This window comes from Scyliorhinus canicula, chromosome 1 (genome assembly GCF_902713615.1).
Source record: "Scyliorhinus canicula chromosome 1, sScyCan1.1, whole genome shotgun sequence".
In the NCBI taxonomy this organism is placed as follows: domain Eukaryota; kingdom Metazoa; phylum Chordata; class Chondrichthyes; order Carcharhiniformes; family Scyliorhinidae; genus Scyliorhinus; species Scyliorhinus canicula.
Window position 1 is genome coordinate 180,822,612 of NC_052146.1, and position 27,821 is coordinate 180,850,432.

The following is a 27,821-nucleotide window of genomic DNA, read 5'->3' on the forward strand; positions in this document are numbered from 1 at the left end:
AAGTTAAAAGACAATTAAAACCTAACTCGCATATTATGGTGTGACGGGATGCAAGTTCATATGGAGGGGGCCGCCTGCACTACAGGACACAGGAGAAACTGAATTTACTGGGTACTCTTTAAAATGTTATTGGTTGGCTTAAAATATTCTTGGTTGGGCAAGAATGCAGTTGAATGAGTAAGCTCCTTGAACCTAATACAGGCATGGAGCACGATTCTCCATTGCCCAATGCCGATATTGTGATTGTTGTGTTATGGTGCTTCGGATAACACGGGCTGCTACATGATGTAGTCTTAACTAAAGGATGCTCTAGACTCGGAAATGAGTTCAACATGTTTATTGAACTATTAACACAGTTCTCAAATGAGTTCGACACTCTGTTAATCTAACTGTAGTAACTCAGTCTAACTGTACCAGCTTGCTCTAAGCCACGTGCTGGGGTGTGATGCTGCTGATCAACCATGTCTAACTCTCTAGATGTCTGTCTGTGGAAAGAGGCAGGATGTGAGTGCCTCATCCCTTTTATAGTCTTTATGTCATGCCCCCTTGTGGTGATGCCACCTCTGAGTGTCCTGACTGCCCATTGGTTGTGTCCTATTCTGAGTGTTCATTGGTTGCATGTTTGCATATCATGACAGTGATCAGGTGGAGAATCCCTGTTTATCACTGCATTGGGGAGGGTGCCTGTTTCACATGCTCCGTCCTCTTCAAAACTGCGTCATCGAGGAGTGCGCCGCACGCCGTTGGGATGGCCTCAGGACGTTACCTGGAGGCCCGTTTCACTTCTGCTCTCAGTTTTCCTCAATCCAACGTGGTGGCTGCGGACTGTGTCCAGTGGCGCCACAGTCGTGGGCGGGGGTGCTGTGCTGCTGGCCTTGGGGAACTGGTGGGGGGATGGCGAAGGGGTGTCCAAGGGGGCACTATCTGGCAGCTCTAGTCCGCGCATGGCTGGCGCCATGTTGTACGGCGTGACCGCTGCAGGTCATCAGCGTGCACATGCGCAACACATAAAACACACGGCCGTGTATTTTGTGAAGGCCGTGTGTTTTACGTGGCCTAGCTGCTAGCCCCTCAACAATCGGAGGGTCAGTGCTGGGGCCTTGTTGATTCTTTTTCGGCGTAAAACTAGACACTTCCTCCCGACATAACCTCAAAATCGGAGAATCCAGCCCATAATCCTTTTGCATGCCTGTCTTATGTTCGAGGAGCTTACTCATTCAACTGCACCTTGATCATGCTTGCTTACCTCCGAGCAAGCAGTCATATCACCCACTGAACATGCACCTTAGGATGTGCATAAGAAAATGGAAAGAAAATAAAGAAACAGTTCAAGGAAAGTGTCTCAACAAGTATTTTCATAATGCACACAATTTATTTCACCTGCAGGGCAGACTTCTGTAACTCACTTTATAAATATCTTAGTTCGCAACTGAACAAAACTTCACACTAATACATAACACGCAATGCTTGGCATTGAATTTCATGCAATACTTTCGAATGTACGCCATGGCCAACTGACAAAATATAAAAGTCCTAGCCTTGACAACATTTTTTTCATGGAAAATATCTCCAGGTGAGTGGTATTGCACAATAACATTTTAGGAATTCCTGGTCTTAGTATTTGGTGGTTGGCAGTAGAATCAATGTAGCAATTCCATTGCAACAATGTACAACACTAGGTTATTGATTCAGAAATTTTAAAAAACCATTCCCCAAGCCTACTGTTGAGTTGCAGCTGTATATATTCAGTCTTCACTTCCCAATATCTGGCTGACTCAATTTCCGAGCCAATGTTCGCATTTGGAAAAGTCAGGGGCCTTCACCCACGGGTGGCATATGCCACTGGCAGGTTTCTCCATTGGACACGAGCTGCCCCAGTACAAGGTAAACCCCACCATGCCACAGGCATGATCACCATAGTTTACCTAGTGGGTTGCTGACATGGTGTAGCTCCGCTCACCGTGGTGGAATGAGGCCCTTGCATTCAGTTTGCATTGTGTAATTCAGCTGAGAATTAACATGAATTAATTTAGCTTAGAGTTAAAAAATTCCCCCTGGAAATAGGGTGGACCAAATGAATGATAAACCAAGCTTGAGGGGCTGAATGGTCTACTCCTTTGCCTGTGTATCTATATGTTCCTATTCCATAGACCTGATGATTTTTAGTCTTAAAAGCTTTGAGTTGAGAATAAATAGCCTGACGCCCTTCACATGCCTGTCTTAGGTTCAAGGAGCTTACTCATTCAATTGCACCTTGATCACCTGTGATGCCCAACCTCTGTACCAACCAAACCATAATGTATCCTGCAGAAGAGTGTTGGCGTTCCTGATTTACAGGCCCACATTCTAATCTGCAGACTTCCTCTGCAAAATGGTGTCCAATTGCCCAGGACTGTTTATTTTTAGATTTTCTCTCTGGTCTGGCCATTCAAAAAAACCTGGGTCGGGATTCTCCCGGAATCGGCAGGGCGGCCCGTACCGGCGCCAAAGAGTGGCGTGAACCACTCTGGCGTCAGGCTGCCCGGAAGTTGCGGAATACTCCGCACATCCGGGGGCTAGGCCTGTGCCAGAGGGGTTGGCGCCGAAGGGCCTCCGCCAGCTGAGTTGGCGCATGCGCAGGACGGCTAGTGTGGTTCTGGCGCATGCGCAGAACCGCTGGCGTGTTTCCTGCACATGCGTAGGGGGTTTCTTCTCCACGCCGGCCGTGGTGGAGCCCTACAGAGGCTGCCGCGGAAGGGAAAGAGTGCCCCCACAGTACAGGCTTTCCTGCAGATCGGTGGGCCCCGATTGGGGGCCAGGCCACCGTGGGGACCCACCACCCTCCCCCCCCCCCCCCCCACCCCCAACCGGGGCCGGATCCCTTCCGCGCCCCCCCCCCCCCCCCTCCCCCGAGGACCCCGCTAACTGCCCTCCAAGCCAAGTCCCGCCGGGATGGACCATGTCCATTTCACGCTGGCGAGACTGGCCGAAACAGGCGGCAGCCGGCCCATCGGGGACCGGAGAATTGTCGTGGGGGGGGGGGGGGGGGGGCGCGCTGCTAACGGCCCCTGACTGGCGCGGCATGATCCCTGCCCCGCCCAAAAAACGTTACCAGAGAATTCGGCAATTGCCGTCGGAGCGGCGGGGTGGGATTCACGCTGCTCCCCCCCCCCCCCCCCGCCGATTCTCCGACCCGGGGGGGGGGGGGGGGTGGGGGGTGGGGGGGTTGGAGAATCCCGCCCCTGAATGTTTGCTTCACCACCCTTCTTTTGCTGTTTATGCATGGGTGCTGGTTTCGCTTGAATTCTGAGGATGAGCATTTGTGAGGGAACTCTTAGCATTTCAAAACAAACTGATTCCCTTCTTTCAGTTCCAGACTATTGGAAGGATAAATCCAAAATAAAAACAGAAATGCTAGAAAAACAACAATGGACCTACGGTGGCGGCATGTAGGTGGAGGTCGCACTTTGGGTGGCTCCTATTAGAATCTCATGTTTTTGGACTTTTACACCTTGTTTTAGGGGAAGTTTGTGAATGTGTTGGTGTGGGAAGTCATAAGGAAGACGAGGAATGTCAAAGCCCTAGAAGAAAGGTCCTGGGCCGTTGGGTGGGGCCGCTCCACTCATGGTGGAAGCTTTTACCGAGGTGATGTCGGTGGAGTATGAAAGCCTGTTTGCTAAGCCTATGGAGGTGCTTTGAAGGGAGATGATGGCTTCTGAAGGAGGAGGCAGAGGCATTGCCGTAACATAGCAACCCATTCACCCTGATGGCTGAGGAGCTGCGGAGTGTAGCGGAAGTCAACAAAGGGCTCAGAGTTAAGGTGAGAAGCTGGAGAACAGGTCGACAAGGCAAAACTTGAGAATCGTGGGCCTGCCCGAAGGGTTTGGAGGGCCCGAGGCCAACAGAGTACTTTGTGAAAATGTTTGTGGAGTTGATGGGGTTGGGGAAAGAACCCTCCGGCTACAATTTTGACAGGGCACATCAGTCGCTCAGGCCTAAGCCTAAAGTGAGTAAGTCACCAAGGGTGGTTATAGTCTGCATCCACAGCTACCATATAAAGGGGAAGGTTTTGAGGTGGACAAAGTAGAGATGAGATGTGATGGGGGAAGGCGTTGGTATACAGGTATAACAAGATCTGACGGTGGTGCTGGTGAGAAGGCAGGCATCCTTTGGACAGGTGAAGGCAGCATTGTAGGCAGCGGAGTTAGATTTGGTGGTCTAAACTGCAAAGCTGAGAGTGACTCACTATTCAAAGAGCTTTTATTTGGGCCTCCCAAATTTGATGTTATTATTGGATGGCAAATTCAGAGAAGATTCAGGATGGAGCGGGAAGGGTACTTTGTACGTGTGGGTGGAGGTGGACTCTTGCAGGAGTCGGGGTGCGGATGCTGGCAATGGCGCCATTCCAGATGGCCCCAGGGAAGTATTCGGTGAGTCCAGTGGTGCTGGCCATGTTGAAGATCTGGAGGCAGCTTAGGCAGAATTTTAGCTTGAGAGCTGGGTTGGGACAATATATGGGAGGATTTTGGAGGATGATGAGGTGTCCAGGGAGGTGATTAAAGGCAAAGTGGGAGGAAGAGTTGGGCATGGTGTTGAAGGAGGGAAAGGCTAAGTGGGAGGAAGAGTTGGGGGTAGTGCTGAAGGAGGAACTGTGATGTGAGTTGCTGCGGAGCGTAAACGCCTTGTCTTCGTGCACATGGCTGGGTTTGATGCAGCTGAATGTAGTGTACAGAGTGCACCTTACGAAATCTAGGACGAGCCGGCAATTTGAGGAGGTGGAGGATGTCTGTGAGTGATATGGGATGGGCCCTGCAAACCATGTACATCCGCTTTGGTCCTGTCCAAAGCTGGAATGGTCTTGGAGGGTGGTGTTCAGCACCATTTCTAGGGCCTTGTGGACGTGAAACCTGGTCCCTCAGAAGCCACATTTGGGTGTCGTACTGGCCGGAGCGGCAGGCGAGTGTGGGGGCAGATGTTTTAGTCTTTGCCTCGCTGATTACTCACAGGCGGGTCTTGTTGGGGTGAGGTCAGGGTTGCCATCCTGTGCCTTGGTGTGGTAGGTAGACCTATTGGGGTTTCTGACGCTGGAAACGGTGAAATTCGCTTGAAGGAAGCCGAGTGATGGGTTCTACAATTATTGTGGTTCGTTTATCGTGTACTTTCGGGAGTTGGCTACCATTGACTGTTGACGGAATGCGTTTGGTGTGTTGGGGGGGTTTTGTGGGTTGTAATTTGTAAAACTGTTATGGGCAGCATGGTGGCACAGTGGTGAGCACTGCTGCCTCACGGCATTGCGGACCCAGGTCACTGTCCATGTGGAGTTTGTGCATTCTCCCCGTGGCTGCGTGGATCTCACCCCCTCAACCCAAAGATGTGCAGGGTAGGTGGATTGGCCATGCTAAATTGCCCCTTAACTGAAAATAAAATAATTGGGTCCTCTAAATTTATTTTTTTAAATTATAAAACTGTTGAAAATTTGTGGAATAAAAATACGTTTTAAAAATGAAGAAAAAACTGAGCAGCTCAAGCAGCATCTGTGAATATTAAAACAGTAAACCTTTCACCTTAAAAACCTTTAATCCATAAATCACAGATTTAGGTTTATGATTCTGTTTTCTGAATAAGCATTATCAGCTGGATTCACCTGGTGTAGCACGCCGTCGGGACTCTCCGTTTCACCAGCTATAGAATGGAGAATCCCGACGTTGGAGAATTCAGCCCTGAGTGTTGATGCAAGCGGATCATGTGTGTACTTTGACGACTGAAAAATCGGCGCGAAACCCTCACCAATTCTGGTACCGGTGAGGGGCTAGCACTGGTGGTGAGTGAAAATCCGGTGGAATGCACCGAAAATGGCCGGAGAATTGCCGATTCCCCCTGCACCGATCACGCTGTACTACATGGTGCCGGCTGTGCACGAACCCAACCCACTAACCATGACCCCACAGCCCACCCATGGCCACCCTCCACCAATTCCCCGAAACCTAGCAGAAGCCCCCTCGGTCAGCGACACGGATCCTGACCTAGTGTGGCGGCGCTGGACACTGTCCGCAGCCGGCAAGCAGGGTTCCCGCATGCTCGGGACCACACGTGGCCCACACTGTCGGGAACTAGGCTCATCGGGGGGCAGAGCATTGAGAGTAGGCCAGCCGAAGATGTGCCAATGGCGTTGATATGGCACGTGTCACTACGACGCCGGTTAGGATGGGGCGGAACATGGAGGACCGGCGTTAAACTGGCGCTGGCCCCAATTCCGGCGTTGGAATCCATTCTCCGCCGATCACGTTTTCGGCATCAGACTATGGAGAATCCAACCCTATGGTTGGCATCTTATCAGAATTCGGCAAAATGCACTGGAAAACACACCGACGCAGAGCGCAGCGGGAAAACAAGAGAACATCCCCTATCCCTTTCCAGCACTGGCAGAGGTACCGGACTCCAGGCCACTGAAGCAAAGGGGGCTGCAGCAAACAAGCCCACAGCCTCCAGGCATTATAACAGCAAGCACACGGCTTCCAAACATTAAATGTAAACAAGAAACAGTACAAAAAGGCACCAGCAATTTGCATGTCCTCCAAACCTGAAATAGTAAACAGTGTGCCTATGCTACCATGTATGCCGTGTTGACAGCTATCCAACAGTTGGTCTTGGTTTCAGACAAGGCTCGGCACAACTTCGAGGAGCAAAGGGCCTGTTCTGTGCTGTACTGATCTATGTTCTATGTTCTAATTGTCAGGCTCAGACTGAACTGGCGTGTAACACTCCAGTTGCATAGACTAGTTTTCTCTCTGAAGAAATAATAGTGGGCCTGGTTTATGCAGTCACTCAGGCGGGGCATGATCAAGCTGGCAACCGGCTCCAACAGAGATCAGGGCGCTAACTTTAACGGGTGCTCCAATCGCACTGCAGCCTGACGACCCTAGCCCCCATCACGAAGGTATTGCACCCCCCCCCCCTTGAACCCTATTCCCCTCAACTACTTCTCCAGGATCACCTCAACCTTCTCATTTGGCGAAACATGTTGCAAAGCTTGTGGACGTCACATCACTCGGGTATGAATATTTAATGCGGGGAGCTAACGTGGAGGGGGCCCTGTTAATAATGTTATAATGCTTGGAAATCTATTTAAATGAGGTAAACTTCCTATGAAAAGACTGTTGGAGAATGAGTTTTATTACCATGCATTTGATTTTCAAACTGCAATCTTTGGTTCCAATCTCTGTCACTGTCAGGACAGAATAATGGCAGGTGGAAATATGCCACCCCCTTCTACCCCTCTCCTTGGATGTTTTGAATGTTCGATCCTGTGAGAATCAGTGTAACTTGAAGAAACGAGCCTTGTAGTATGGAAGCATGAGGGCATTCAGAGCCAGGAAGATTATCCAGTTTTGCTGAACTTAATGCTTTTACAAAACAATCAAGTTAAATCCCATCCCACTTAATTAGCCGCCATATTTTGAAGTTCGAAATTTAAAGTATGGCGATGATATTTGAATGTTAAGGATGTGGGATGTGGTGCTTAGCGGAGTCCCAATTTGACCCCTTCCATTATAGAAGTACATATATGGAATTTTGATCGAATTCACAGATACTGAAGTTAGAAATGACCACTGTAACCCACTAAATAGGTCAGGCAAAAGCTGCTATTCTCAACTGGTCTCAAATTTGTCTGTTTATTCATAGCTTGATAATTCACAAGATATTTAAAAGTCCAAAAATTAATTTTTAAAAGGTCTAAAAACTGATCAATTTTTTTTCAGTCTGTGATTCAATTGGTGTGATGAATTATAAAGTAGAGTAAATGATTTGTATATGCTTCAATATACTGCTCTTTGTTATGCCACTTAGAAATTTGCAGCAATATTACTTGACAGGGCTAGCAGATAATCATCTTGGATAGAATGATACAAAGCTTGGGACAAAATTTATCAGTGCAATTGATGTGTATTAATAGTATAAGCAGTATGTAAAATAGCCTGAAATACAAGTTATTTGTATATGAAAGGAAAAACTCTGTTACTGAGAATTGAACACAAAATTTATGTATTTGGACTTGATAATATGGTGAACACTGATCAGCTATTGGATTTGAAACTAAAGTTGAGCACGGTGCTTAAACATTCTAAATGATCACTTTCTTCAAGTATTCATAAGGGAAGAAGACATACATGCCTGCCTTCCCCAGAGCTAATGAAAATAAATTTAATGATTTTGATTGGAACAAAATAAATAAATCGTAGTTGGTATTTATCTGAATGCTGAAAGTGACTGAGGAGGAGATTTGTGAGACATAGAGGGAGTCAGTGAAAACCGCGAAAGTACAAATATTATGATAATCTTTATTATTGTACAACGGAAACGGGCCCTTGCTGGCTCAATATTATAAATTATACACAGAACTACAAACTCATTAATCTGCCTTCCATTCTATATAAAATTACCAGTACAGGTTGAGCATCCCTTATCGGCCGCGTGTGTATCGGATTTTGGAATTTTTCAGATTTTGGAATATGATATGTATCTGCAGCGCGTTGGGAACTGTAGATGTGCGGTGCATTGGGACCTGTGCATCGCCCGGGAGCCTTCCCAGAGCATTGTCTCGTCGGCGCTACGAATAAAGTGCGGATTTCAGAATTTTTGGGTTTTCAGAATTTCAGATCAGAGATGCTCTACGTGTAATACACTTCAAAATTGTCTGTGCAACAATACGTAGCAACAAATATCGAACATAGATTCAGAAAGGGACCAATCTCTTAGGGGCATCCTAACTGGATTATGAAAAGGTCTTTTTATGGTGCAATTAGACTTCCAAAAGACATTTGACAAAGTTTCATATGAAAGGCCCATTAAATTCAAAGCTAAGGGGTTGCACAGTGGTTAGCACTGGGACCTGGGTTCGATTCCAGCCTGGGTGACATTCTCCCAATGTTTCCAGGTGCTCTGGTTTCCTCCCACAGTCCAAAGATGTGCAGTTTAGGTGGATTAGCCATGCTAAATTATCCCTTGGGGTCCAAAGATGCAGATTAGGTGGGATTACAGTGATAGGACGGGGAGAGTGGGCCGAGCTAGGGTGATCTTTCAGAGGGTCGGTGCAGACCCAATAGGCCGAATGGCCTTCTTCTGCACTGTAGGGATTCTATGATTCTGAATAAATTGTGGTAAATGGTTATGAAGCAGGCCGAAGGGGAAAAACATTAGTATACATTGAATTTATGTTGAAGTGGGAGTATTGAATGGGGCACGTCAGTGTCTGAAGCTTCAAATTAACTGAAGTGCTTTGAGATGTTTGTGAGAGGTGAGGTTATTATATAACGCAAGACTTTCGTTTCGACCAGAATGCATTTAGAAAATTAACTTTATTTACATCAGATAAGTTTTTTTGATCAGATGGTAATCCTGGTGGTAACTTGCTGAAGTTGGGTAGGAATGGTAATATTTTGTTCGTTTCATAAGCAGCAGGAAGCTGGTCAAACTTCATAAACAGAAATTAAAGCTCTATTTTAGCATGTGGATTACTTCAATAATTTTTATTGATTTCAATTGACTTAATTTTTTTTTTACTCGTCACAATTTATCATGTGTCAGGAAATATTTGAGATTTTGGCCACGTGGAGACCTTTCTGAAGATGAAGTTCCTTCTCAAACTGGGAGATTATGGGCGGAACTTTCAGATTTTGTTTTTCAAAAGTGTCAGTTTGGGTGGGAAAAGTGGAATGTAGCCTGTTTCTATTTACCAATTTCATATTGTGGCGAACCTATCTTTATTCACATCAGCGTGAGTGGACAGTCTTACTGTGGGGTGGGGGGCGGGGGTGCAAAACTGATAATCAAGTAGATGTAAATGGTGATCCCAACTTCCAATTCATCATTGGCAGGGGGTGGGGACAATCCAGGGGAGGAATCCTGCAAGTGTAAAGGCAGTTTTAGGCCTCCCGCTTGATTCTATGCCCCCTCTGTTGTTCCCGACCAATTTCTCCCAATGTTTTTTCTGCTATCATTAAGTTTTGTACGTTTTGCCTTACTCCTCTTTTGTTCTACAGAGATCAGCAGAGTGCGGAAAGACATGTACAACGACACATTGAATGGCAGCACAGAGAAGAAAAGTGCAGAATTACCAGATGGTGTGGGGCCTATTGTACAGTTACAAGAGAAGCTTTATGTACCCGTTAAAGAATATCCTGATGTAAGTATATGGTTCAGCTAAAAATGTTATGCCACTCTTATTAAGTATTATTTGAAGCTATTTATGTTGGTCTGGAAGACTTTTAATTGTAATGTGTTTGTGATGATCAACAAAACATCCATATTTGTTAGAATCCTACCAAAAGTAGACGCTGATTGGGAATAATGGTACAGTTGGACTCATTAATGGAAAGTGATTTTTAAATCTATTACAGATTAGGGAAGAGATCACAAATTGTGTTGAGGAGTTTTGGTTTAGATTCCTTTGTGAGAAAAGGCTAGGATCACCAGCAGCCTATCATTGGAATCTGTGCAAAGGCAATTGCTGTTCTTTGTGGACAAAAGTTTGCAGCAGAGATTGAAACAAAGCCAACTATATTTCCAAAACATAGATGAGCACTTGAAATGTCATAGCATGCAAGGCTATAGACCGAGTGCTGGAAAATGTGAGTAGAATAAATAGGTGCTTGATGGCCGTAGACACAATGGGCCAAAGGGTTTCCTTCTGGGTTGTAAAACTGACTATGACCTTAGATAGTGTGGTAGGGAGTCAAATAATGAAGAGGAAATACATGTGCAAAGGCATCTGGATAGATTGAGGTGATGGGCTTATAAATAACAAATTGCACCTACTATGGACAAATGTACAGTGTTATGGACAGGAGAGGGATTAATTTAAATAGCTCGATTTCTCCGATCACTGCCCCACAGTAAACAGAAAAGTGATATTGATTTCTGATTTCCCCCCTTATAAGTGATGGCTTATTTTCCCCAACCCTTCAGCTTGGAGCATTCCATGTATCTATCAATGACCCCACAGCAAATTCGAGGTGCGATGAAATAAGAGGGTTTGGTTATTTTACACATGCACAACATGCAGAGAAGAATTTCACAGCATCCACCCCTTTTGTACTTGGAGGAAAAGGGAAAGAAAGGGATACAGGGCAAGACCACAATAAAAATAAGAGTTATAGTTTTTATATGGGCCCATAATCAACAATCCAAAGGCGTTATCCTTCAGAGATTGACTGTGGGAAGGTGATCAGTCTTTCCAGAAATGAGGAGTTCAATGATAGGCGAAGACATGGAGAACTAGTCTTGAAGGCACAGATACAGAAGCTCCAATCTTCCAGTGGTTGACTGCTGCTACCTGTTCGATGGTAAAATGATAGACTGCCTGGGTTTAGTTTCACATGCCAATATTACAGATTTTAGCAGCTTGAGGGAAGCCACCTGACATGCCTACCACTTCTTCTTCTGGGTGTTGGATGAAGATTCATTTTCTAAGGTCGGGAGTATCGAGGTGTTTAATAGGGGAGTTAGGGGCCCTTTTGTCCCTTACAGACATACTGGGCGGAATTCCCCCCCCCCCCCGGCGGGTGGGAGATTCACCGGGGCACTGAGCGAGTCCCGCCATGCCACCCTGGCACCCGCATGCGATTCTCCCATCCCCCCCAGACTGGCGCGGCGAGATTCACAGCTGGCCGCTGGGAGAATCGCTGCTCACCGTTTGTAAAGGGTGAGCGGCGATTCTCCGGCCCAGATGGGCTGAGCGGCCTGCCCAACACGACAGGTTCCCATCGGCACCATCCACAGCTGGTCGCTGCCGGCGGGAATAGCGCGGGAACGCTGGGGGGGGTTCTTGCACCAGGGGGGCCTCAAAAGGGGTCTGGCCCGCGATCGGTACCCACCGATCGGCAGGCCAGCCTCTCTGAAGGAGGACCTCCTTTCCTCCGCCGCCCCGCAAGATCCATCCGACATCTTCTTGCGGGGCGGTTACGCGGTGCCGCTTTTACGTGGCACCAAGGCCCGGCACGCCTAAATGACGCAGCGCCGCTCCTAGCCCCCCGGGGGTGGGAGAATAGGGGGCTGGGAGCGGCCTCTGACGCCGGAGTGAAAAATTCCGGTTTTCACTCCGGTGTCGGGACTTAATCTCTCGATGGGAGAATTGCGCCCACTGTCCCTGTTGGCTGGAGCTCTGCCGTAGAAATGTGAAAGAATGTTCATGTATTTCTTTGAAATTTGATTGTCGGCAGTCACAGAGGGCATTAGCACCCCTTCAAAGATAACAAGGTCTTTGCTGGTTTTCTGAAGATTAAAAATTTATCTCATATGAGTCAAGGCTAGACAGGGTAAAGCTTTGTACATTTTAAAAATAAAAAGAATTTTACAGAGTAGCCAGTTTGACATAGATATATATTTTCCTTCCTGTCCTCTGACCAGGACAATGGCTATGAAACTTAGAAAGGGAAATAAAAAATGAGAATTACAACTTAAATGGCTGGAGGTTTCAGGACACAAATCAGGGGCGGCATTCTCCCCTACCCGGCGTGATGGAGGGTCCCAGAGTAGGGGAGTGGCGCCTACCACCCAGGGGTCGCGCCTCCCCAAAGGTGGGGAGAATTCCGGCCAGCCCCGCGCCGGAGCGGTTGCCACCAGAAGACCAGCGCAAAAAACCGGCGCCCCCGGCCGCTGACGTCACTGCCGGCGCATGCGCGATGTGGGGTTCTCTTCCGCTTCCACCATGGCGGAGGCCGTGGCGGACGCGAAAGAAACTAGTGCAGCCAGGGCACTGGCCCGGACTCTGAGGGGGGGGCCCCGATCGCGGGCCAGGCCACCGTGGGGGCACCCCCCCGGGGTTCGATCGCCCCCCGCCCCCCCAGGACTCCGGGGGCCTGCTCGCGCCGCTGAGCCCACCGTTCCAGAGGTGGTTTAAACCTCGGCGACGGGAGAGGCCTCCCAGCGGCGGGACTTCGGCCCATCCAGGCCGGAGAATCGCCGCAGGGGCCTCTCCGATCGGAGTGGCGAGATTCCTGCCCCCGCCACTTCCCGGGTGGCGGAGAATCTCTGCCACGGCGGGGGCGGGATTTTAGGCGCCACCCAGGTGATTCTCCGACCCTGCTGGGGGTCGGAGAATTTCGCCCCAGGAGATGGATCGTGGACATTGTTGACCAACCCAATGAAACCATACTAAATGATTCATTGTGAAAAATGGATTGTACACAAACTTTGGGAAGTGGTAGTGAGTACAAGACTAACAATAATAATCGCTGATTATCACAAGTAGGCTTCAATGAAGTTACTGTGAAAAGCCCCTAGTCGCCACATTCCGGTGCCTGTTCTGGGAGACTGGTACGGGAATTGAACCCGCGCTGCTGGCATTGTTCTGCATTACAAGCCAGCTGTTTAGCCCACTGTGCTAAACAAGCCCCTACTATGGTATAACTACATCTAAAATACTGTTCACACGATACAAGAAAGTATTCAATATTCTTCACTTAATAGATAAATTGTACCCGGACATGCTTAAGCTAGTCATAAACAGCTGTGTCCAAAAACACATTGATATTTAGAAGAAAAATCAACAGACAGTTTAGATTTAACGACTTCATAAGTTCACGATGTTCTGTGTAGAGCTGTCTCCGAAAGCAGGTAACAGAAATATTTTGGCGAATGACACAACAAATGGGTTACTGGGGTGTATGAGTTTTTGGGAGCAGCAGATGGTCTGCAGAGCTTTGTGCTTTCCCATAATTCTGCAGTGTCCATTTTCTGCAAGTATTTTTATACAAAATAGGAGCAGAAGTGAGCATTTTGGCCCCTCAAGCCTGCTCTTCCATTCAATAAGATCCATGGCTGATCTGCTTAGGTTCTGAATTCCACATTCCCTTCTACGCCTGACAACTCTTGATTTCCTTGCCTAACAAGAATCTATTTACCTCTGCCTTAAAAATATTCAGTGATCCTTATTTTATTTTACCTTCATTTTATTTTCTTATTTTATCCCCCACCTCCTCACCTTTACCGAGGGAGAGTGCCTTTAACATTACCTGCCAAACAAACCTGTTCCTTTTATTATATAAGAAAATTGTATGCACGCATACCCGAAGAAGAAATATTTTCTCATGACTAATGATTTGGCTAAGGATATTGTATGCATGTTACCTGATCTTACCACTTGACATAATCTACCCAATGTGACCAAATCTAATTCCTTGTTTTAAAACGCTCATTGATATTTCCTCTAATCCTGCATTTTTCTGAACAAAACTAGCCCCACATTCTGAAATCTTGATAATTATTCAGTTGTAATTTTGGTAGCCTTCAGAACTTTCATTTCTCTTACCACGTGTAGGCACCAAAACTGTACTCCAGTTTAAACTGATCTCCATGTTACTCTCTGTTGTAAATAGTAGTACAAAATCAAAAGTAGTACTTTGGAACATAGAAACAGGAGGAGGCCATTCAGGCCCTTGAGCCTGGACAATCATTCAAGTTGATTATGGCTGATCTGTAGTTCAACTGCATTTATCCTCCTGTGTTTCGTAATCCCTCGATACTCTTACTTAACAGGAATGTATCAATCTCGGTCTTGATTCCAATTTCAATTTACTTAGCACCCATACCCTTTTGCGGGGAGAAAATTACAGACTTCCACTATCCTTTGCATGAAGAAATAAATATCTCCTGATTTGACTCCTGAATGGCTTGGCTCTAATTGCTGTATTATTAGGCAACTCCTCAGATAATGCAACAGTCCATGTTCAAATGCAGCAAGTAGACCTGTATAATATCCAGGCTTGACCAGTACTAGCCAGTAACATTCGCACCCCACAATTGTCAGGCAATGTCCACCTCCAACAAGAGATTATGAAGGGAATAGATAGGATAGGTGCGGGCAGGTTGTTTTCGCTGGTGGGTGAAAGCAGAACTATGGGGCATAGCCTCAAAATAAGGGGAAGTAGATTTAGGACTGAGTTTAGGAGGAACTTCTTCACCCAAAGGGTTGTGAATCAATGGAATTCCTTGCCCAGTGATGCAGTTGAGGCTCCTTTATTAAATGTTTTTAAGATAAAGATAGATAGTTTTTTTTTTAAGAATAAAGGGATTAAGGGTCATGGTATTCGGGCCGGAAAGTGGAGCTGAGTCCACAAAAGATCAGCCATGATCTCATTGAATGGCGGAGCAGGCTCGAAGGGCCAGATGGCCTACTCCTGCTCCTAGTTCTTATGTTCTTATCTTCCGTTGAACTGTTTCCCTGAAGTGCTGAATTGTTGGGAGAAAGACTTTCTTTTTATGGCACATGCTGCCATATTCTGATAAATGTTTGCTAACATGCTGAAAAGCTTTGGGGCATAAATGGGTGAACATGCAGACTGTGTGTAAGTGGGGAAGATGGGTGAGGTAAGTGGTTAGTCAGATCAGGCCGGGGGGTGGGGGTGGGGTGTGTGGTTTGGGTTCCAGGGCACAGTTGGGTTAAGTGGGGAGTTGGTTGTCAGTTGTATAGTTACCCTGGACTAGGATTTTTCAGTATCATTTCTTGATGAATGGTGGAGCATGCTGAGGGGGCCAGAATTCTTATGTTCTTATTTAAAAAATTTCTGTTTTATCTGCTCTGGACTGGATGCACTCTCGCAGTAGAAATAAATTCCACTTGGCAAGTCCGAAGAGCATGGTAAGAGCCAACATGTTGGGACCCGGAAGATATGTAAGGGGTCTGCTTGACTTTAATAGGAAACTTGTGCAGATAGCCTACCAAAAGCATTCTGGAATTTTCTGCTACTTGTCCAGCCTTGACTACCAAATCCATTAAGACATCAGTTTTCTGGCTTATTTATAGCTTAATGGAAAAGCTCCCAGTGTCATATCCAAGACCTGTTATTGAGCCATGTTTGCTGGTTAACCAACAACTGAGATTTGGAATCCCCAGTTTAGGCATTGAAGACTTTCAGACTTCAATTGTCAGATGCGTCAATTTGGAACCAAGTCAATTAACCTACTTGCATTCTTTCCCTTTCCCCATGAGGTAATCATTGATCATCAAACAAACAAGCACAGGTTTGAGCCTGCTGTCCAGATATTAGGTATCAGGAGCGAGTGAGAAGCAGTCGGGTAGAGCATCACAACCCATAATGAAATACTCCCTTCTGCTAGAGGTATGGACACTCATTATACCCAAATGACAATTATTCCCTAAATTGGACATGTCAAAATTTAGCAGCAGCTGCTTGCTTTTCTGCAATGCAATCCCGGACATTAGATTGTGCTCTTGCACCGGACATGTATTGTAGCCATTGTCCAAGTCCCAAAATTCCCTAATAGCTGTGCAATAGAGGTCCAGCTTCATTTATGACCTGTTGAGGAACATATGGAGGGCATCTTCTGACAAGTCATCGCTTTGATGACTGGATGTTCAGGCCAATGCTACAGAGTGGGCTTAATTGCCGTCAACTGCCGCATTTGGGTCCTAATTCAGAATACCTGCCCAGGGGCTGACTCCCTTCAATCATATTCAATGATGAGTTGGTAGAGGTCAAACCTTGCCTTTGTTGCAAGTGTATCCTCTTTTTGGTATGAATTCATCTCTTAGTGTGGTCTTGGATTGTGTATGTTTATTCAATCACCCTTAGTCTAAGAATGTGGAAGATGTTTTCTATTTTGGATGAACTACCAATTATTAATTCTCTTAAAGGCCATTTCTTCAATATATATATTTTAAAACTTTATTTATAGATGTGCAATACACATTACAGTAGAAAGTTTAGAAATGTCTAGTTATAATCATTTTGTGTACTAGATTGTATATTGATCCAAGGCAATATTTTTAACTGGCAAACTCTATAGGTCCGTTTATTTTTCATTTTTTTTCTTTGTTTCTAAGTTTATGGGCCCCATACACAGGAATAAGACATCCATCCAGGTTTCTGCAATGTAATTGAACAATGGGCGTGATTTAACAGAATTGAAACAAGTCCCATGTTGAGCACATTTAGCCAGGTGTTTCCTGTGTTGAGACCCCCGAACGTGACCCAATGCCTTGGGTAGATCAGGCGAATACATATTAAAATGAGACTAGCTGCACACTTTAATATGCAGATTTTACAAATACAGATCCCACCCATTGTGGGCAGGATCCAGATTGCAACGACTCACGAGAACCCGTTTAATTTTGTGAAGCTTGGCAAGCCGGGTATATCCCATGAAAGGCCTCTCGCGGGATTTATCGTCTGCGTTGCGCCCGGGTTTGGGTGAGACATGGCCATTGATTTCACCCTAAATTTAAGTGATAGGTGTGATTTCTCTGACATTTTCATTGCAAAATTTGATTTTCTATCTAAAATACTTGGGATGTGCTCTCTGTTCCCTAATGTCATGGATCAGGTGAGGCGTACTTGATTTTCTGCTTATGCTTGAGTGTCTACAATGTTTGAGACATGAAAGCATAAAAGAAACTTAATTTAAATAGCCTTACAAAATTGATGAATCACAAGTGTGTAAAGCTTGTCCTATGTTTATAGAATGATAATTGTATCCTATAATAATCAGAACTTGAAATTCATTGCAATGGTTGGGATGATTACATACCCCGTAATACATTTTCAAGTTCCGAATCTTGAGAACATATAAATCAATCTTTCAACTTAAAGAAGAATGTCATTGTCATGTGAGAGTACCTTTAAGAAATGGGTGCTTATCAAATAGTTATAGTGGATGTACCTTTAATAAATGGGTGTTTATCAAATAGCTGCATTGATGTCAAGAGTGTGGGTGGAGCTGGGCTGTCTGCTTTACTTTCGTTTTTGAGCTGGCAGCTACAGTGTGTGTTTCGTTTCGTTTTCAGAGTTGGAGCTGCATCCAGCCAAACAAGGTGTAATTTTGATCTCTGCATGTAAAGAAAGTCTTCAGATCACTTGCTAATTTAAAAGTGATAACTGCTCTCAGTAGAGAATTTAAAACCTGTTATCTTTGTTAAAGAAGGTATTTTTCTTATGGATGTTGCTGGGAAAGATTAAGGGTTACTTATGGAGTACCCCTTACTGTATTCTTTTGGGGAAATATTTGAGTTGGTAGTTGATAAGATGTTTACTGTGTGCTTATAAAATGTTAACTGGATTCATAGAATAAACATTGTTTTGTTTTAAAAGTACTTTAGATCTCTGTTGCATCATACCTGTAGAGTGGGCCCTTGTGCTCCCCACAACCGAAATCTATTAAAATTTGTGGGTCAGGTGAACTCCATGATACACTTTGGTATTCTCTAAACCCTGGCCCAAAACAGCCACATTTTTCATTGCTGTGATCAGAATTAATTATTTCCCCCTCTCCTTTAATCCCCATTTATGAAGAATAGTCTAATCTATGTTAAGTGTTACCAGAGCTAATTCTTTTCCAACAGTTTGTCTGACAGGCAATGAGACTGTTAAACCCAGTTTATCACAGAAATGTCTTAAGTCAGGCTCCAAGCAGTGTTGAAATGATAATGGATGTCACTGGATTGCCTGTTACTTAGACAAATATAATGAGAATGCTGAAGTGTATATATTTGATAGGTAGTTTTTTGGCAAAAGGCTCATTTCTTTTCAGGAATATTATCAGAGAAATGCATTGTCACATTTAAAGTCATAGTGGCTTCATTTCAGTTTCAAAATCCTAACAACCAACTTCAATTTCAGTGCGTCAATAAAATTGGTGGCTTGGGAGTGTAGTCTCAGTCGAACAGTTGAAGTTGACAACTATTTGATTCTTGGGTGCTATCATATGCAATTAAAGTCTCATATCTACGGCACAACAGCCAACCCCTGGGGTCGGTAGAGTAGTGTCAGTAAGTGAATTTAATGTATTTGCAGAGAGTTTGCTGGTTACCCTCTGCACACACGAGTAGCTAGGGTTTCCTTCAAAACTTAAATCTACTATATTCATTTGATCGAAATGCAGCACGAGTCTACAGAGTATTGAAGGAAACTGACTTTGTCCGGTGTAGGTTTAGGATGGTGGGGGTGGCAGCATAGGAGTGGTTAATGCTCTTCACTCATCCCAGGAATTTAGCAATGACTGGAACCAAATATTTCACTGTCTGAGTTTTTGGTCGGGTCCATACTGTCATTGCGAGGGTGTGCGAGGTGAAGATCAGGCAATTCTTGAGAGAGAGGCGTCAATCAATTACAACAAAACCGGCCTCTGCATAAAATGTTTAATGCAGGAAAGCATTGCAAGCTGTTGCACAGAGGAATAGAAATTGACAATGGATGAATTGTTAGCTGCTTTAAGCACAGTAGCATTTATAGTAACTTAGTAATGTTTCTTCTCAACCAGGCAATAATGCTGTATGTCGGACGGAAAGAAGATATTTTAAATTGTTGATATTAGATCTTTTGTACTGAGGGACAGATAGACGGAAGTACATTGGATTGGCATGTTTTCATCGTTTGCGTTTAAATTCATCATTTTCATCATTTGAGTTTAAATTCAACCAAGGTTGAATGTTTGGGTGACAGTCTTAATTAAGCTAGTTGCTTGTGGCCTTGGGCTCATAGCACAAAACTATTCAACTTCCCTTGAATGATAGATGACATTATGGACTGTTAGTAGAGGAAATGGAAACATCCTCTGTAATGTAATGAGAATTGCCCATCTGAGGTTGAGATTAAGGGATTTTGTTTGAGCAGAAAAGGTCTTTCTATTCTGCATCTTGCTCACTTAAATAGATCTTGAAAGTGTTTAATGCTAATATTGAATGTCTAATCTGCTGTGCATTCACATGTGCATTACATGGAAAATTGTGGTTTCAATCCTCATTCAACAATTTGAGTGTATAATCTTGGATGACATTCAAGTGGACTACTGAAGATTGTTGCAATGTCAAACGTGGCATCTTTTGCATGTGATATTAAAAATAAATCTCTTTTTGTTCCTTATGACAAGTGACACTGTTCAAACAGAACAGGAGGTTCTCTTGGTAATCTTAGCCAATGTTCCTTCCTCAACCAACACCAGCAAAGGAAAAATAGTTAGTTGGGCTACTCATCTAATTTTCTGTTCTGGGATTTTGTTATGTGTAAACAGTCAGATTCACTTACTGAATAGTGATTTCACTTCAATAGTGATTCTTCAGATGGACAGTGCCTGGGGGCACATTGACGTTATGGTAAGACTAAAGATAATGGGCGCAATTTAACAGGAAGTGCTCGATACGCCACATTGGACGCGACATCCCTGTGCTCCCCGACGGCCGAGCTGGCAAGACCGCAGCCTGTTTTTCTTCCTTTTTTTACCAAAGAGACAAATTAGAGTGGCCAATCCACCTACCCTTTGGGTTGTGGGGGTGAGACCCACGCAAGCACAGGGAGAATGTGCAAACGCCACACAGGTAGTGTCCTGGGACTGGGAGCGAATCCGGGTCCCGTGAGGCAGCAGTGTGAACCACTCTGCCACCGCTGCTTTGGCATCCCGTATTTAATAGCACCTAGTGCCGGAAATGATCCCCCAGCATTTCATGGTGGAACTGGCTATCTGCCAGCTGATTCAATAGAACTGTGCCCGGCAGATCCCAGTTAACAAACGGGGAGCTATTCATAAATGCTCCCTCTAAATTAACTCCCAAGCAGCACACGACCATGGCACCACGTAAACCTGCTCCACACTTTGGGGAAACGGACCTGGCCAAGCTGCTGGATGCCGTGGAGGCCCTGTTCTCCTAAGGGGGTCAGAGGACCAGCAACAGGGCTGCCAATGCTGCCTGAGAGGCAGTGGCAGCAGCTCTTAAGGAGCAGTAGCCACATGTGCCACCTGCCATAATTCCGCCCTTCACCCGATACATTAGGCGTGTGGCTCGCATGGCTCTCTCTGACCTGCAGAAGAAGCTGTGCCTTAACACGGGAAAAGTACCTGGACGGTGGGGTTCCGGACATCAGAGTCCACACCCTATGGAGATCGTGGGGTTGGCCAAGGAGAGAGTGGTCACCGGCAGTGAGGTTGGCCTGTGCCGCAGAGGTGAGGATCCACCACCCCTTCACCCGGATGACCTGTCTCAAGTGAGTTGTTCATGTCAGACAGAATGATCCTTCCCTCTCACTGACCACATGCCCATTATCTCACAGGATCGCCACATGATGGGGCAGGCCATCTTGGATCGCCCCCTTTCACCATCCTAGAGAACAGCTTGGAAAGGAGCTTTGTGGAAACCACCATCGAGGCATCACAGTTTTCAGTTTTCAAACCTATCCTCCGCCAGTGCCGACACACACCTCGGTGGACGACATTAGTGGACAGGCTTCTGGGGCACAGTCTGGTGAGCACCACACAGTTGCTGATGCACATCAGGTGGAGACAGGAACATCCAAGGGAGACTGAATTCAGAGGTCTGTGGCTCCCAGAGTCCCAGTCGGATGCCGTGCCTCTGGGCAAGGTTATCAAGGAGCTGTTGCAGATGCTAGGGCATGGCCTTGAGATTCAGATGGGGATGTCAGCGACATTCCTGCGAGTACAAAGCCGATTGGAAGTCTCCCAAAAGCTACGGGCACAGGAGATGGTGCCGGCAATGTGGGGCACCGAGGCCAAAACTGCAAGGATGCCGATTGCAGTGAAAAGCCTGCAGCACAGGATTAGCATCATGAGTGGTGGTGTCCACTGCCTGATTCAGTCAGCGTCGACCATGACAGAGGGCCTCAACATCATGTCCCAATCACTGAGGAACGTGTCCCAGACATAGGTGGACATTGCTGAGGCACTGCAGAGCATGTCCCAGATACAGGTGGATATTGCTGAGGCTCTCTGGCGCATGTCCCATCGCCAAGGACGTCAACACCATAGTGCCAGGATCGGCACAGCCGGATGGCTCAGAGGCTTCTAGAGCTCACTCTGGCTTCAGTCCTCCCCAGACGATGCCTGCCAAGGGCATCAATGGCCAAAGGGCACGAGAAGCAGCAGGCTGCCTCTCCCGCTAATGTGCATCTTGGGGATACACCCAGATGGTTAGCAGTTTCAAATTCCTAGGGGTGCACACAACCAAAAATCTGTCCTGGTCCACTCACGTCGACGCTACCACCAAGAAAGCAGAACAGCGCCTATACTTCCTCAGGAAACTAAGGAAATTCGGCATGTCCACATTAACCCTTACCAACGTTTACAGATGCACCATAGAAAGCATCCTATCGGGCTGCATCACAGCCTGGTATGGCAACTGCTCGGCCCAGGACCGCAAGGAACTTCACAGAGTCGTGAATACCGCTCAGTCCATCACACAAACCTGCCTCCCATCCATGGACTTCATCTACACCTCCCGCTGCTTGGGGAAAGTGGGCAGCATAATCAAGGATCCCTCCCACCCGGCTTATTCACTTTTCCAACTTCTTCCATCGGGCAGGAGATACAGAAGTCTGAGAACACGCACGACCAGACTCAAAAACAGCTCCTTCCCCGCTGTTACCAGACTCCTAAATTACCCTCTTATGGACTGACCTCATTAACACTACACCCTGTATGCCTCATCCGATGCCAATGCTTATGTAGTTACATTGTATATCTTGTGTTGCCCTATTATGTATTTTCTTGAATTTTGTTTATTTCCATTTTCTTCCCATCTACTGAATGATCTGTTGAGCTGCTTGCAGAAAAATACTTTTCACTGTACCTCGGTACACGTGACAATAAACAAATCCAATCCAATCCAATGTAGCGACAGAGCACGGAAGTTGAAGAGGGGGTGGGGGGGCACCAACTGCAGCCAGGCACAATGGGGGTTTTAATGTTCACTATTAATACTCCTGATACATGTAAAGTGTCTGTCATATTATTCTTCATAACAGACCTGCCCACACACCCTGCTCCCTCATGTATAGTGGTCTAACAGCAAGAATCCACTGTGCAGACTCCATGCAGGTGATGGATGTTAGTGCGCTGTCAGTAGAAAGACAGGAGTCAGACTTTGGCATAGTCTGAGGAGCACCAGAGCTTCCTTCACAATGGGTTATCATCACCCTCCTGCCTCTCTCCTCGGGGTAGTTTGCGTGGGGGGGGGGGGGGGGGGATTGGGTGAGCTGATGGACAAAGCCTCATTCTATGAGAAACGGGCGAGGATGAGGACTGCCTGTCCTCCTTCCAGCTACACCCGTGGGTCCACCCCAGGCTCATCCTCGAGATCCTCCTCCGACGAGGTCGCATGTCCTTTCTCCTTCAGCATGTTATCCTGCTGCACCAAGTTGTGGAGGGTGCAGACAGCCACAAAGCGGGCAGATCCATTGTGTAACGAGAAGGGAACGATTGACAATCTTGCTGTACGAGACCCCTTAGGGATGAGCGACCACGACATGATAGAATTTTTTTATCAAGGTGGAGAGTGAAGTAGTTGACTCAGAGACTAGGGTGCGGAATCTCAATAAAGGGGACATGAGGTGCGAGTTGGCCTTGATAGATTGGGGAGAGTTACTTAAAGGGATGGCGTTGGATAGACAACTGCAAACATTCAAGGAACGCATGGAGGAACTACAGCAACTGTTCATTCCTGTCTGGCAAAAAAGCAAATGGAGTAAGAGGACCAATATATGGCTTACAAAGGAAATTAGAAACAATATCCGATACAAGGAAGAAGCATACAGATTGGCCAAGAAAAATAATAGGTCTGAGGATTGGGAGCAGTTTAGAATTCAGCAAAGAAGGACATTACGAAAGGAAGCTTGCAGGGAACATAAAGACTGACACCAAGAGTTTCTACAGATATGTGAAGAGAAAGAGATTGGTAAAGAGAAATGTAGCCCCCCTACAGACAGAAACAGGGGAATGCATAATAAGGGGCAAAGAAATGGCTGAGCAATTGAATACATACTTTGGTTCTGTCTTCACAAATGAGGACACAAATCAGATCCCAGAAATGTTGGAGAATGAAAGGTTTAGGGAGAGGGAAGAACTGAGGGAGATCAACATTAGTAGAGAAATGGTGCTGGGAAAACTGATGGGATTGAAGGTGGATAAATCCCCAGGGCCTGAGAATCTGCATCACAGAGTACTTAAGGAGGTGGCTCTGGATATAGTTGATGCATTGGTGGTCATTTTCCGCGATTCTATAGACTCTGGAACTGGCCCTGCAGATTGGAAGGTAGCTCACGGCTCTCCGATATTCAAAAAGGCAGGTAGAGAGAAAGCAGGGAATTATAGACCAGTAAGCCTAACATTGGTACTGGGGAAAATGCTTGAATCCATTATCAAGGACTTTATAGTGGAACATTTAGAAAGCAGTGACAGGATCAGTCAGAGTCAGCATGGATTTATGAAGGGAATATCATGCTTGACAAATCTGTTGGAATTCTTTGAAGAGGTTTATTTTTGCATTTGAGTGCTGAATTTGGGTGCATTTGAGTGCTATAGTGAGAGTTTGGTGACTGAGGGTGTTAGGTGAGGAGGGAGTAAGGTGCTCATTTCATTTCCTACATTTCCTCAAAGAGCGAGAAAGGAGCCCGGAGTTTACAGAGACTGCAGCTGACTAGGAGCAGAGTCGGAGGGCGGAGTTCCAGTTGGTCCACAGTGCAGCTATCTTCTGTAAAGTAATGGGGGATGGAGGCTAGGGAAGTTGCATGCTCCTCCTGTAGGATGTGGGTGGTGAGGGATACCACCGGTGGCCCCGCTGACTATACCTGCGGGAAGTGCACCCAACTCCAGCTCCTCGGAGACCGTGTTATGGAACTGGAGCTGGAGCTAGATGAACTTCAGATCATCCGGGAGGCAGAGGGGGTAATAGACAAGAGTTACAGGGAAGTAGCCACACCCAAGTCACAGGACAAGAGGAGGGTTACAGTCAGCGGAAAGAAAACAAACGGGCAGACAGTGCAGGGATCCCTCGTGGACGTTCCCCTTCAAAACAAGTATACCGATTTGGATGTTGCTGGGGGGGAATGACCTACCGGGGAAGGGACCTAGCGGCCAGGTCTCTGGCACTGAGTCTGGCTCTAGAGCTCAGAAGTAAAGGGGGAGAATAGAAAAGCAATCGTGATAGAAGACTCAATGGTTAGGGGAATAGATAGGAGATTCTGTGGTCGCGAGTGAGTCTCCCGGAAGGTATGTTGCCTCACGGGTGCCAGGGATGTCTCGGATCATGTCTTCCGGATCCTTAAGGGGGAGGGTGAGCAGCCAGAAGTCGTTGTGCACATTGGTACCAACAACGTAGATAGGAAAAGGGGTGTGGATGTAATAAACGTGTTTAGGGAGTTAGGCTGAAAGTTAAAAACCAGGACAGACAAAGTTGTCATCTCTGGTTTGTTGCCGGTGCCACGTGATAGCAAAGCTAGGAATAGGGGGAGAGTGCAGTTGAACACGTAGTTGCAGGAATGGTGTAGGAGGGAGGGCTTCGGGTTTTTGGATAATTGGAGCGCATTCTGGGGGAGGTGGGACCTGTACAAGCAGGGCGGGTTGCATCCGAACCAGAGGGGCATCAGTATCCTGGAAGGGAGGTGTTCTAGTACTCTTAAGGAGGGTTTAAACTAATTTGGCAGGGGAATGAGAACCGGACTTGTAGTCCAGGAACTCAGGATGTCAAAGCGTGTAGTGAGGCAGTGGGGAAGGTAACACTGACAAAGGGGAGTACTTGCAGGCACGGAGATGGGTTGAAGTGTGTATACGTCAACGCAAGAAGCATCAGGAATAAGGTGGGTGAACTTAAGGCACGAATCGGTACTTGGGACTACGATGTGGTGGCCATCACGGAAACTTGGATAGAAGAGGGGCAGAAATGGTTGTTGGAGGTTCCTGGTTATAGATGTTTCAATAAGATTAGGGAGGGTGGTAAAAGAGGTGTTGGGGGGGGGGGGTTGCATTGTGAATTAGAGATAGTATAACAGCTGCAGAAAGGCAGTTCGAGGAGGATCCGCCTACTGAGGTATTATGGGTTGAAGTCAGAAATAGGAAAGGAGCAGTCACCTTGTTGGGAGTTTTCTATAGGCCCCCCAATAGCAGCAGAGATGTGGAGGAACAGATTGGGAAACAGATTTTGGAAAAGTGCAGAAGTCACAGGGTAGTAGTCATGGGTGACTTCAACTTCCCAAATATTGAGTGGAAAATCTTTAGATCAAATAGTTTGGATGGGGTGGTGTTTGTGTAGTGTGTCCAGGAAGCTTTTCTAACACAGTATATAGATTGTCCGATCAGAGGGGAGGCCATATTGGATTTGGTACTCGGTAATGAACCAGGGCAAGTGATAGATTTGTTAGTGGGGGAGCATTTTGGAGATGGTGACCACAATTCTGTGAATTTCACTTTAGTAATGGAGAGGGATACGTGCGTGCAGCAAGGCAAGGTTTACAATTGGGGGAATGGTAAATACGATGCTGTCAGACAAGAACTGAAGTGCATAAGTTGGGAACATAGGCTGTCAGGGAAGGACACAATTGAAATGTGGAACTTGCTCAAGGAACAGATACTACGTGTTCTTGATATGTATGTCCCTGTCAGGCAGAAAAGAGATGATCGAGTGAGGGAACCATGGTTGACAAGAGAGCTTGAATGTCTTGTCAAGAGGAAGAACGATACTTAGGTAAGGCTGAGGAAACAAGGTTCAGACAGGGCACTGGAGGGATACAAGATAGCCAGGAGGGAACTGAAGAAAGGGATTAGGAGAGCTAATAGAGGGTTAACCGATAGAAATCAGAGAGTGGTAGTGGATGCCAAATATTCAGCCTGGAGTCCAGTTACCAGTGGCGTACCGCAGGGATCAGTTCTGCTCCTCTGCTGTTTGTGATTTTCACTAATGACTTGAATGAGGGAGTTGAAGTGTGGGTAGGTAAATTTGCAGACGATACGAAGATTGGTGGAGTTGTGGATAGTGAGGAGGGCTTTTGTCGGCTGCAAAGAGACATAGATAGGATGCAGAGCTGGGCTGAGAAGTGGCAGATGGAGTTTAACCCTGAAAAGTGTGAGGTTGTCCATTTTGGAAGGACAAATATAAATGCGGAATACAGGATTAACGGTAGGGTTCTTGGCAATGTGGAGGAGTAGAGAGATCTTGGGGTCTACGTTCATAGATCTTTGAAAGTTGCCCCTGAAGTGGATAGAGCTGTGAAGAAGCCTATGGTGTGCTAGCATTCATTAGCAGAGGGATTGAATTTAAGAGCCATGAGGTGATGATGCAGCTGTACAAAACCTTGGTAAGGCCACATTTGGAGTACTGTGTGCAGTTCTGGTCGCCTCATTTTAGGAAGGATGTGGAAGCTTTGGAAAAGGTGCAAAGGAGCTTTACCAGGATGTTGCCTGGAATGGAGAGTAGGTCTTACGAGGAAAGGTTGAGGGTGCTAGGCTTTTTCTCAGTAGAACGGAGAAGGATGAGGGGCGACTTGATAGAGGTTTATAAGATGATCACGGGAATAGATAGAGTAGACAGTCAGAGACTTTTTCCTCGGGTGGAACAAACCATTACAAGGGGACATAAATTTAAGGTGAATGGTGGAAGATATAGGGGGATGTCAGAGATAGGTTCTTTACCCAGAGAATAGTGGGGGCATGAAATGCACTGCCTGTGGAAGTAGTTGAGTCGGAAATATTAGGGACCTTCAAGCTGCTATTGGATAGGTACATGGATTACAGTAGAATGATGGTGTGTAGATTAATTTGTTCCTAATCTGGGACAAACGTTCGGCACAACATCTTGGGCCAAAGGATCTGTTCTGTGCTGTATTTTTGTATGTTCTATGTAGGTCACCAGTACAGTCGACAAGGCGGAGCCAGTCGATGTGGTATATTTGGACTTTCAGAAAGCATTTGACAAAATCCCGCATAAGAGATTATTGCGCAAAATTAAAGCGCATGGGATTGGGGGAAATGTATTGAGGTGGATAGACCAATGCACTACTCAATGACAGCACAGGTGGCTGCATGGGTCTCCGGACTCCACTCTTGCGTTG

At 46.2% G+C, this 27,821-nt stretch overlaps 1 protein-coding gene across 11 annotated transcripts in view; it reads left to right on the plus strand.

The window, feature by feature from the left end:
• Nucleotides 1–27,821, plus strand: part of LOC119969669 (protein quaking) — a 659,721-nt gene that overhangs the window by 192,259 nt on the left and 439,641 nt on the right. For all 11 annotated transcript variants that reach the window (XR_005461444.1, XM_038803637.1, XM_038803646.1 and 8 more), the window contains exon 2: nucleotides 10,020–10,162. Coding sequence is in view for 10 of the 11 variants with exons in the window: in XM_038803637.1 (XP_038659565.1) it covers nucleotides 10,020–10,162 (143 nt within the window). In the remaining variant the exon portion in view is untranslated. The remainder of the gene's footprint in view (nucleotides 1–10,019; nucleotides 10,163–27,821) is intronic.